The sequence below is a fragment of the Lasiodiplodia theobromae genome (assembly GCF_012971845.1).
Source record: "Lasiodiplodia theobromae strain AM2As chromosome Unknown scaffold_42, whole genome shotgun sequence".
Classification (NCBI taxonomy): Eukaryota; Fungi; Ascomycota; class Dothideomycetes; order Botryosphaeriales; family Botryosphaeriaceae; genus Lasiodiplodia; species Lasiodiplodia theobromae.
Genome location: NW_023336522.1, coordinates 1 through 12,539, shown reverse-complemented (window position 1 = coordinate 12,539; position 12,539 = coordinate 1). Strand labels below are relative to the sequence as shown.

Here is a 12,539-nt window from a genome sequence, read left to right as displayed (position 1 = left end):
AATAGCTGAGAGCTTGTGACCACCGTGGCAGTTACCCGGCGTAATTCTGCCGCGCGCCGCTGACCGCCTGCCCGTGCGGCATCCCCGCAGAAGTCGCGGCCGGCTGGCGCAGCGGCGGTGCAGCGTGGCGGCGGCAAGCGGCGCATGCGCCAGTGCGCCCCGGCCAGCCTCAGCCGCGGGGAGCTTATTTCCTTCTAGAGTCTTCGCCCACCCTGTCATCAAACTGTCTCGGGCAGGTCGCAGTGCTGCAGCTGCCGCCTGGCGCCGCAGCCGCCCTTCGCTGCGCGACGTCAAGCAAGCAGGCCCGTTGCAGAGCCTCGCTCCGGCGGGAATTTGACAGGCATGGGGTGGAACGCGAAGGATCCGGCTGGCTGCGAGGGATCCGGCAGAGCAACTCTATCTGCGCGCTTTGACACACTATATATAAAGGCAGGCGCGTGTTTTGTGCCACGGTGAAACAGGCGCGCTGCTCTGCGCTGCCTCAGGATCGCAGCTCGGCGCGCCGTGGCAGCTGCCAGTTGTTCTTTCTAGCTGGGCGGGCCCCGGCGCGGCGCGCGTCCAATCGGGTGCTGTCATTGTAGCTGAGCCTAGGCTCCTCACGCGCTTCCCCGCCGATTGCTCTGCCAACGTCTTGCGAGTGGGCTCGCCGCACTCGCGACGCCTCTCTCGTCGAACGAAAATGCAGCCTTCTCCTCGCCATCATCACCTGCAGCTCTTGGGTCCCGCGTGCGTGTCATTCTCTGCAGCCCATCCTTGTCCCGCCCCGAGCCGCAGCCCACACCCCGTCCTGTTCCGTGATTGTTTCCTTCGTCGTCGTCCCCCAAGACCGCCCTGTTCTTGAGGCCATTCGCTCGTGTCTACACATCATCGTCCGGACAGGTCTCGCGTGACAGCAGCTGGGAAAAGCAGCGAAGCAAGAAAAAGAAAGTTCATTCTGGTCCTCAACACTAGTCTCGCCTACGGTGCTTTACCCACGTTGCCCCTCTTGTGCGGCCCGAAATCACTGAGGACTCAGCATTCCGGATGCTGTCAGCGTCCTGCCCGTTCCACCGCCAGTTCTGGTCTCCATCCAGCTATTCCGCTTCCAAAGAGTGATCTTCAGCAAAGGGAGCCTGTCGTATCACGGGCCAAGCGTCTCGCAGGACCGCGCGGCGAGACCGTGAGAGGCCGTTTTTCTGGGCTACTGGCACGGCGACCAGCACTCGGAGCACTGCCGGCAAAGTCAGATTCGCGACACGCCGGATCGTGGCCAGGAGGGAGACAGTCACTCACGATCGAGATCTTCTTGGACGTCCATGACACATTAGCCAGCCTTCTCTCTCCACACCGCTCGCCCTCAGGACCCCACTCCGGAACAGGAAAACGGCTTACCAGACAAGTGTCACGCTTACAAGGGTCGATGCAGGCCGGGTTGCTTTGGCACCCCTGCAGCGCGCCGTCAGAGCTGCCAGGCACGAGGGGGAGCGGCGGGTCATACCGTCATGCACGAACTGTAGGCCGCGTCGCACGTCTCGTCGCAGCCGCCAGAGGACCGCGCCGTAGCGGCGCCGGCGGCGAAGACTGTTGCAAGCAGCAGCGTGGCGGGTCGCATGGCTGCTGTAAGCGAGTGAATGTCTCTTTTATCGGCAAGTTTCTGTGTGCGAAGACTGGTGCCGCGAACGAGTGGACATGGGATTGAAGCGAGCGTGGGAGATTTGAGGGGAAAGGAGAGGAGGGGACTACTGCAGATGCGACGGTGCCGCGGGCTTAAGTACCAGGGCCCGGAGGACCCATGATTGGGCGTGCAGAGGAGGAAGTTGGGGCAAGAGCAGGTGAGCGCTGTGTGAGGCCTTACCTGCACGTTCCAGTGTTCTGGAAAGCCAGGTGAGAGATACAATGCGTGTCCGGAGGAACCGTCCAGCCGTCCTGGTCTTTTGGCCCTCCTCCTACGCACCTGCGAGTCCGCGATAGGGCAGCACTGCGTTTCGAGAGGCAGGGCTGTCTCTGTGCGCTAACGAAAAAGCAGAAAAGCGGGGACGCACCAGTCCCCACGCCTTGGAGAATGTGCCTGGCACTAAGCCTCAAGATGCAGAGGGCCGGCCTGGCTGCCATGGGCATGGGAGCTCCGAGCGACAGGTGGTCTGGTTCTGGGCTTGACAGGTCACTATTACGCCAGCCAGACTTGATACCCCGCCCTGGTTCTAGATCGCCGACCCAGTCCGCCGGTGGTTTGTTTGTTATCTGCCTGCAACAGCCGGCTCTCCCCAGAGCCCCCACGCTGCTCACACACGCTCTCCTTTTCTGCCCGCCACAGGGCTTGTGGAAAGGCCGGGTGCGTGGCCGGCGCACTCTTGTCCGAACGTCTCCGCTCTTTGGCAGACTAGCTGGTGCGCTGTGCACGGCGAGTCCAGGCCGGAGGTGGCATCATGAGTCTGACTCAGGACCCGTGTGTGAATGAAGAAAAGCCTTGCCCGGGATCGCCAGCTGGTTTGGCGGTGACCAGGAACACTTCGACGGAAGAGAGGGTCGTCCCGAGCCCAGCGTGGATGCTACATGGCTGCCTGCGACCCGTGAGCGGTAAGGCTGTCCCAGCAGCCCGTTCCATGCGATAAAGCACGGTGGCTGCGTCTGAGATGCCGATGCTGGCCAGCCAAATGTCGTGGGCAGCCGGCGTATTCTGCTGGACAAAAATTGCGCGTCCCTTACCGCACTTTCGCCCCAGGACCGCTCCCTATGCCCGCCTACTCCCAGGATGCCACGGTGCCCTCCTACCGTTGCGAGACTGCGCCGACTACGTCCCGCACCGACCTCGCACGAGTCGCCCGTGAAGACGTCTACCCCGCTCCTGTATCCGTGCTCCTTGAGACTTTTCTGCGCCGAGAAGCCCACCGGTCCTTACCATCACCGGATAACAGACCCTGAGGGTCGTGCGGCATTTGGTCGCAAAGGGTTACGGAGGACTGCCAAGGGCCACGCGAGCACATCCTGTGTCGAATCACGACGGCCCCCAACACACCATGGCCATCACGTTGAAGTCGCTCATCATGACCTACGGCCCAGGGTCTCAACCCACGGAGCGACTGGTGAGCTGAGATCATCAGTGCACACTGCCTACTCCGTGCACAACGGTATACCGCTCCATCGGATTGGCACTATGTCCGAGATAAGCCTGGAAGTTTCCCGCCGCCATCCCACCAGGGCCCTGAATCAGTGGAGCGGCGCAGTTGCAACGGATACGGCAAATGCAGCATACCGTTCGCACGTATACGAGCTAGACAGCGCTCCCGCTGCCTCGGAACCATCTCCACGAGACGATCTGCATCGCCGGACTGGATGCATCACCGACTCTTCCTAGCTACCGCCAAAGCGGAGCCGCGGTACGTAAGGCCCGGAGGTATTGCCTCAAAAGGATCCGCGCCTATGACTGAACGCTCGCACCGCTCCTAGGGTTCTCGACCTTTCATTTGCATAAACATGTCTTTAGCGTCGTTCTGTGGAAGAAAATTACACACAGAGCAACGTCGTTAACCGATGGTCTGGGCTTCGTAACAACAAAATTTCCTGGGAGTGTCTTCAAATCCACTCTGCAAAATATGAGGGTGAAAATGATGCGAAGGCTAAGACCCACGTTGATATCAACCTTATGGGGTGACCGGCGTCTATCTCAGATTCAGCACTGGTGCGTCCGTCCGCCCAAGGCTTCGTGTGTGAGATCCGTCCCCGACAGTCCGGACCCGGCGCCGGTCTGCCCTGAGCTGTGGGGACCGTGATCTGTGGAGTGAGCAATGCCTTTTTTTCTTCTTTCCTTTTTGAGGACTGGCGCTTTCTCGCTTCCCTCGCGTCGGTGTGACGTTGAGCACTTTTGCAAGCTGATTGTGGCAACTCGACATCGTCATAGTACCACGTTTTGTTTGGCATGGTAGACAGCTTCAACGCTGACTTATCCCGGATTATTACATCACTGGGACGGTGTCCCGCCTTCCCTATTCCAGCGCATCCTCCGCGGGTACTTCACGTTTCAGCTCGGCACGTGCATGGAATCCGCCCCGGATGAAGTCGCTGCATGGGGCGTACCCCAAGCTAGTTATGCAGCTGCTCGCATCACCTTCTCTGTTCACTGACCGTTGCCCAACGGCTACCCAAACCCGTTACACTAGACACAGCCCCATCTCGCTTCCCTGGCGGACGTTGGGCATGATATCCAAAACCCCCTCCTGTCTTAGCTGCCTGACGCTTTGCTGCCGACAGAGGGACGTACCAATAACCGCAGAGTGCACCCCTAGTCTCGGGTACTTATCTATCGTATCCGCCATGTCTCACCCTGTCCAGAGCTGATCTTTCGGTACACGGGCCATCAAGAATGTGGAGCCCTGCTACCACGTGAGCGTTCTGCACATCCACTGTACCCAATACTCCTTTTCGTTTCGCCAAAACATGTCTTATCGCTAGTTGGTAGAGAGGCTTCTTGGCTCAGGGGTTGAGACTTCAGTCGCGCGTGACCAATCCCTAGGAGGATTCCAGCTTCGGGTAGCATTGCAGACGGCTTCCTCGGGTGCCGTTCAGCCGCAAGACTTTGTGTAACCGGTCTTCCGCCACGCGTTCTGAGGACAATCTAAAGCGTAGAGACTAGTACCATCTCCATAAAATACCGGAGAAATGCGAGCAAAGCGCGCCTCTCAAAAATGAAATCAACCCTCAGCCTCGCGTTGTAACATCATGCAGATCAACAGTTACGCAGATCTACGGTGAATCAATGGGCAACATGCTTAAACGCAAGGAAAGATCTTCTCCAAGATCTCCACCACCTGTGTCATGAACACTTACTGCAGCTTAAGATACTCCTGAGTATCGTCCTGGACGCCGAGTTCCGTTCCCAGGCATTTCACCACAATATCCTGGTATTCTTGGTCCGTCTTATCGCTGAGATGGGATTAAACATGCTTTTTCGGCTGATCCCGGATGGCCGTTGGGTTTGGGGTGTTTTTGAACTGGTTCTTCTCAGCTCGACTTCGAGGAGGACAACACCTAACGGATAGCTTTGATGAGCAGCTTGCATCCCAAGATACAAAAGACGTATCATACGAGAAGAGCAGTAACACGTGAATGTGCAAACTCTCTTCTATATTAGCTGTTGTCTGCGGGAAAATGTTAATGTGTGAGTGCGAGTGTGTGTTGAAGATGGCGCAGGAGGGGATCCGCAAGGCGGAACTACGCTCACGTAACGCATAGATATTGTTAAACAGTTTACCTTGTTTTCCTGAAGAGCTGATGCCGGTACACGTTCCGCTCGGGACCGTTGTTTTCCGAACCGAATGAAGAGTTTGCTCCGGGCCTACGATACTCAAAGACAGGCACCGGCGGCTGTCTACACTCTATGCTGCCTGTTGGCGTCACGACTACCTGCTCATTTTATCACTGCATTCCGCCAACTATCGTGGACATTGTATATTAATTGGCCATGCCACAATGAACTCTTAATTGGATTCACGTGGCGTACTGGGTAACTGGAACCTTGACAGATATCCGCAAGAGCTGTGCTACACACAGCACTTTCTTACACGAATAAATTTGTGTGCTTTCTGGATATTTATCGGGGCTCCACGGGATCAATACCTGCATTTGCAAATTTCGACAATCCGCAGAACTTTTCCTGTAGGCTGCCAAGGATTGCGTGGGCTCCACTGACCCAAATTTCAGCCGATACGAGGTTGAATCATTTATTGTCAACCGAAGGTGTCGAGTAATGTTTGAAATTTTCTTGGCTCTACTGAAGACTACATCTGCAACAAGTTACTTCAACTTGCTTGCAAAGCAGGGAAGTTGAGGAGCGATACGTGGCTCCCCACAACCAGACATCGGCATCAACGGATCACGACTACTAGTAGATGAACGTCTTCCGGTACATGAAAAGGACCATATGGATAGCCATACACCATCGTCCCGCATCCACCGACCTTCTAGGGTATTCTGATGTATTATAAGGTGGCGATTGCAGAACCCTAAGAGCAGTACTTCATGCTGGCAGACGGCCTGGTCCTCTGGCAAGCCGAGCTTCAGAGGTTGGTAATGCTATCTAGCATTGAGCCGAGTGCGTCGCAATGTCTTGTGCCAGGAGGGACATTATGAACATCCTGAGCCTGTGCTAGAGCCTCGTTCAACATCTTATGTTAATAAAGCATTTGGCCATGTGTTCCGCCGCTTGGGAACTGCTTCTTCGCATATCTTGTGCAGTATTAGTAAACAGCAACTCCCCTGTAGCGTCTCCCGTCATGTCTACAGCAAAGAGACCCTTTCCCGATTCATCATTGTAGCAGCTGAGGACTTCGTAGCAGTGTTCAAACCACCGCTTGAACTGACCCATGCGTCACTTCCAACAGTGGTGCGATCGTATCCACGTCATATTTGTTGCTAGCCGTCTAGTGTGGCATGTTCGATCGCTCGCGTTGGAGAAACTAAATCCTAACACACGCGCAAAGTTAGTATAACTGTGTCTATTGCGTGTCTGCTCGACAGATCCATCCCTCGACACGACAACAAAGCCAAAAAGAGAATTCTTTTGCTTTTGCCTTCTTCAGAACACCCTTTTATAAGCAGCGACAGCCCAGAAGCTTTTGCCTCCGGACCATACCTTTTCCGGCTCTTCCTATATTATGTATATTCTCGGGTTTTTCGATGTTGCTCATCATATGAAGGACTTCGTATCGTGTGACGGAACTGGATTGCGAGGAAATTTCTGGCTTACATTTTTGGAACGTGAGAAGAGGGCAGGCCATCGGTGCTCAGTCGTCGACGCGGTGGTGCGTGTAGGCAGCAATGGGGGCCCGCCCTCTCCGAAGGGCTCTTCAACTTATCAGCATGGCGGTGGGCATTTTTGAGTGTGATGCGCCGGAGAGTGCGCGTGCGTCGCGTGTCGAGAAAGAGGTGTGTTGACGCGCAGGCGAGGGGAAAAAGTTCGCGAGAGGTTTCTTCCCAACCGCCGCTCATCGGCGTTTCGGGGAAACCGTCTTTCCGCGCTACACCGAAGTACCTACACCTATGGATAGGAGCATCGAAGAACAGAGATATTATAAAACGCTTCCTTAAGCCGGAGGATGACATTGACTTGGCTAGTGTGAATTGATTATTCGCTCATATCATAGGTAGTTGAGGCTATCACCCGGATGATAGCTTCAGTCGAACACATCTGGAAACGAGGGCATCCGAACAAGAGCTCCAACCACCCTAAGCTCTGTTGCAATCGATAGTAGTCATGCTACAATGTCTATACATTTGTGAGCCTTACTACTAGTATCTATGTTGGTATCAACCCTAGCTAATCCTATCAGGCAAAATTCCCCAAAACACCTTTTTTGTTCCCATTTCTATAGCAATCGAACCAACCTGACAAAAATCCGTGTTTGCACTACGCCATTTTAACCCCTGCTTTCTCCAAGCCCGACTTGAACTGCTCGGCAATGTCATCATTACCAGCCGAGTCCTGTCCGTCCTCCATCGGGCGGTCTAGTTCGCCCTTCGCCTCCATCTGCTCAAACAACATCTGCGCGACAATATCTTGCATGACCTTGGAGGTCTTGCTGTCGTCGCCAAACGCACCAGCACCTGCAACCTTTTTATCCAGCTCCAGCTTGGAGTTGCCGAGCGCCAGGATCTGCTCCTCGATCGTGCCTCGCGTCACAAGGCGGATCACCTCAACATCCCGGAGCTGTCCGACTCGGTGCGCCCGGTTCTCAGCCTGGATGTCCTCTTGGGGGTTCCAAGAGAGGTCGTGGATGATGACCTTGTTGGCAGCGGTGATATTGATACCCGTGCCGCCAGACCCAGTAGATACCAAGAAGATGGGGATGGTGGCATCCTGGTAGAATTGGTCAATGATATCTTGGCGGCCCGAAGTGTTGGTTGAGCCATCGAAGCGGAGGAAGGGAATGTTCTCAGCCGACAAAACCTCTTCCATGACATCTAGAACCATCTTGAACTGAGAGAAAAACAAAGCACGGTCGCCGTTCTTGGCGAACTCTTTCACAAGTTCCACCGTCTTTTGAAACTTTCCTGAGGCGTGCGTCAGGTCATCCTCCATCTGGTATTTGCCCCAGAGCTGAGGATCGTCGTCTATCGCCCGCATGATCTTGAAGTCGTTCATCTTCCGGAGCCAGTCGAACGATGACTTCACGCTCGTGCTTGCACCAACGTTGAAGTGGTCTTCCGCCATCCGCGTGATTTTCTCATCGTTAAAGAAGTGACGGTCCAAAAGAGGATGACACGCAGTAAGCCGAAGCTTCATCAAGTAGTTCGAGCTCGCGGGGCTCGGCAGATTCAACTTCTTCCTCTGGAAGGCCTTTTGCTGAAGAGCAAGAACGTCGCTGTACACCTTCTTCTGCTTGGGATCCAGTTCGCAGTACTCGACTCGACATGTCTTCGCCGGAAGAATGTTGCCCAGAACCTGCTCCTTCCTCCTGCGCAGAATGAAGGGGGTCATCATCGACCGTGCTCTGGCGGTACGTTGGACTGACAGCAAGCTGGCATGGCTGTTTTCCTCCGTCGTTGTGGCTTTTCGGCGGAAAATAAACTTCAAATTCTCCGCGTGCTCGGCGAAAACCTCTGGCATGATGAATCCTAAGAGTGAGGCCATTTCCTGCAGATTGTTCTGTAGCGGAGTGCCCGTCAAAAGAAGGCGCATCGTCGCGGGAATGCGCATCGCGCATTGATACTTCTGCGATGAGCTGTTTCGCAGCTGGTGCCCTTCGTCGAACACGCAAACAGTCGGCTCCAATTTGCGCAGGAATTTTGCGTCGTTCTTGTCGGTGCTGCTCATCGTTGAGTAGGTTGTGATGATTACATCGATATCTTCCTTTTTACTCTCGATATCTGCCCTCATGCTCATGCGCTCGGCCTGGCTGCCGTAGTACGGCTCAACATGCATCGTTCCTTCTTGGATGAACTTGTTGAACTCTCTGAACCAGTTCTCCAGGGTGGTGTTAGGAACCACAATGAGGTGGATTCCCTTTTGACCGGTCTCTTTGAGGTGAGCCAGGAACGAAATGACTTGGCAAGTCTTGCCCAGGCCCATATCGTCGGCCAGAATACCTGACAGTTTATTGGTCCAAAGGACGTTCAGCCAATTAAGGCCAACCAATTGGTAATCCTTCAGGATCAGATCTTCAGCCATGATGGAGGGCTTCTGGAGCTTCGAGAACCTCGACTTTGTGATAATGACATCATCGTCATCGTCCGTTTGCGAAGCCGAGCTTGGAGTGCCTACGCCGGAGTCGTTCTTGACCTCGTCAAGGCTTCCAAGGTTGAGCTCACCCGAAACGTCTGAAGCAACCGACTTGCCTCCAAGATGCTTCATAGCTGCCTTGATGGGTTCGCCAATCTCCTGACACTGAGACACGAGCTCATTGATCGACTGGTAAGCCGTCCACATCTTTTCCGCATCGTTCAGGACCTTCGTTCCTGTGGACATGTGGGTGCGTGGCACTTTTCCAGTCTTCGTCAGCTTAGGTGGGTTGAGCTCCACCTTTCGAATTTGGTCCAAGTTCTTAAAGGGCCTTCTCTCCAACACGCCCTGGCAATCTTCCAAAGATTTCTCAGAAAGATCCGCGAGGTCCTCCGCTGAGCACTTGTTGATGTACGCGAGCAGGCTTTCCTGCAGCGCTTGCTCATCAACTTCTTCTTCCTTATCCGAAGCGTCAGAATCCGATTCAACGGTGAGAACTTTCTTTCGCTGGCGGTCCAGCTCTGGCTTCTGAGGCGTGGGCTTTTCTTCTGGGGTGGGTGATCTGGCAGCGGAGGGACGGCCTCGCCTAAGGCGACCGCGAGGTTTGACAGCAGGCGACTCAGTGGCAGAGGAGTCGTCAGCGATATCCAGGACCGGAGTCTGCTTTTCCTTTGACTTGGGCGCGCTAATGGAGCTCCACTTAGAGGCAATAGTCTTGCCTGACTGAACCGACTTGTTCGTAGTAAACTTCGAAGGCTTGACCGGTGATGCATCGTCCTCAGTGAGATCAATGGTTTCCACCTTGGATGCCTTCTTGCGTTCCTGCTCCTCTTCCAACTCGCAGACGTAGTTGAGGGCATCGTCGTACTGTCCTTTCTTGCGAACAAGCGCCTCGTACAGGAGTGATACGGGCTTGTCGCCAAACACGAGCAACATCCGCTTGACCCTCTGCTTCTGGACCCAGTCTGGAATGTCCTCCAACTTCATACCCTCGAATGAACAAGAGCCCTCATCCACAGGCAGAGCGCGAGAGGGGCCAGTCTGACGTGGCTGCGTACGAGGCCTCTTCGGCGATGAAGAGTAAGCATTTGCCATTTCATCGGCTGAGCGCTTCTGAGGTCGGCTGGCGGGACCTTGATACTTGAATTGGTCGAGGACCTGGCTGAGAACAGAGGGTGGGCCATCGCTAGGGGGAGGGATCCTAGGCTTGTTCTTGGTAAGGAAATTAGACGGTTTGATCTCCGACCTTGAGATCGGCTTGGAGAGCTCGTCATCCGACGTTTCTTCTGCTGGAGAGTCGTCGCTGAAGCTACCAGCATGGGTGACCGGCAGTCGAGACGGTCGCGAAGTGGTACCTGGCGGTGCATTTGATATGGCCTTGCGCGATCCAGTCGGCGAAGGTGAGGCGACCGGGCCACGAGCTTGGAGTGAAGGTGAGGATGCCGGCACTTGGACAACAGCGTTTGCGTCCGTTCTGTCACGCACTGGTGTGTCCAAGATTTGTGTCGGCTGGGTCGTAGCAGGTGCCGGTGAGGCAAAGTATGGCGACGCTTGTGTCGGCGGGGCAGGCTTGTAGGGGTGTGAGAGAGGAATGGTTTCCTCCATCTCGTCGTAACCGGCGAAAAGGTCGTCGCCATCGTCATCCTGTGAGTTGTAGCCGGCGCCAGTGCAAATGTCGTTGGCCATTGTGAAAGTGTAGCACTCAGCCGGATCGAACGTGAGGAATCGCGCGCGAGTGGAGGTTGCGATCCAGCGCTGGCGGACGCGAAAGGCGAACGAGTAGATCCCGTAATAATTCTACTCTCGGTCTCGGTCTGTACCCAAAATCGAGGGAATTCCAAGATCGCAGAAGGTCGGCGGGCGTCAGACAGGGCGTGACGAGGGGGGAGAACAGCAGTCACGGAGCTGGTTGGGTGGGTGGGAGAAAGCGAGCGGTTGTGAGCTGGTACAACAAAAGAAACGCGGGTTTGCGAAAGGTCGACGTGCAAGGGTCCGAGCGGGCGGTTCCTCGAGATCGCACCTCAAACGCGCAAACCCCTGTCACCGCCCCGGCCGCCCCGGTCTTGGCGCGCCGTCGCATCCGTGCGCAAGGCAACCAGACCAGAGCGGAAGCGGCGAGCGAAGCGGGCTGGCCAAAAGTCGAATGTAGCTCTTCACATCATCTCCGCACGCTCAGCTTCCACAACTACAAGCGACAAAAATGACTTCCCGAAGGATTGTGTCGACGGAGAAGACGATCCTGGATCAGGACGATGCTGCAACTGCACCGGGCAGCGGTGCGCCGCAGGGCGATAGTAACATCACGCCCGCTGTTCCTGCGTTCGTATACCCTTCCCGACACTGCACATCTCTTTTATATACCATGCCTGCTCAGTTGACGACGAAGGCAATGGGGAAGGCGCTGCTGCGCACGCAAGCGGATGTCGTCGCGAGGCAATTATAACATTTGCTAACAAGCGCTTCTTTCCCGAAAACTGTAGGCACGTCATCTTCAAGCTGCTGGGCTTCACGTTTGCGATGATCACGCTGCCCATTGGCACCTATTTCGTGACCGTGAATACAATCTTCAAAGGTTTGTGACTACTCTCAATGTTGTTTCCTTTACAACAGATGTTTAAAGGCTTAGTGTCACCGCCACCATTCTTATTGTGCTCAACCACAAGTAAAATGAAAATCATCATCTAACTGGCTCGCTAACGCTTCAAAAGGCAATTCGACCTTTGCCGGCGGCCTGGCCGCGATTATGGCGAATGTGGTGCTGATTGGCTACGTCATCGTCGCCATGAAGGAGGATCAGTCCGATAGGCTTGAGGCGGAAGCGGAGGCTAAGAAGGCCAGATGAAAAGGCCTAGGTTACGCAGTTGCCCTTTCCACAGAAATTGCTGAATCGAGGAGTTGCAGGCACCATGGTGGTCGGGATTTGTGAAATAAAAGCAGGCTATGGACCCCATCAAAGGGGAAAAAGGAAAAAAAAAAGGGGAGGGGGAGGGGGGAGGGGACTACTTCTGGCCCGTTTGCACTGGCCCGTTTGCACATGTGGTGGTTAGAAATTTGACCACCCACCATCCGTATTCGAGGTCGTTCTAATAAGAAAACATTGCTTCGGAAAGTTTGTGGATAGTCATGCTTGAACCGTGCTGGTAGTGACTACGGCGATGGCGAATACACTATGAGATGGTAAATCGCGCCCCCTCGTGATCATGACTCGCGCTTCCTGTGGTTATCGTGAAATCCCCTGATGTCGGTGTGACAAGGTGGGCAGTTGGAATGCATTGGCTTGGCTTGGGGGCCACAGCCCCCTCTCGCAGCCGATGGCTAGGGCGAAGAATAGCAGGGCTTTAGAACA

The 12,539-nt window shown here is 55.0% G+C and overlaps 2 protein-coding genes across 2 annotated transcripts; one reads left to right on the top strand and one right to left on the bottom strand.

Annotated features, from left to right (window-relative positions):
* Positions 1-7,381: 7,381 nt before the first annotated feature.
* Positions 7,382-10,879, bottom strand: LTHEOB_10823 (Snf2 family helicase; the record flags this gene model as incomplete). Its single annotated transcript, XM_035507511.1, has 1 exon — positions 7,382-10,879. The coding sequence occupies one exon, from the start codon at positions 10,877-10,879 to the stop codon at positions 7,382-7,384; it is 3,498 nt and encodes a 1,165-aa protein (XP_035366957.1).
* Positions 10,880-11,393: 514 nt separating this feature from the next.
* Positions 11,394-12,035, top strand: LTHEOB_10822 (Vma21-like domain-containing protein; the record flags this gene model as incomplete). The annotated part of the gene is made up of 3 exons (XM_035507510.1): positions 11,394-11,512; positions 11,674-11,765; positions 11,902-12,035. 3 exons carry the CDS (start codon positions 11,394-11,396, stop codon positions 12,033-12,035), a joined length of 345 nt encoding a protein of 114 aa, XP_035366956.1.
* Positions 12,036-12,539: the final 504 nt, after the last annotated feature.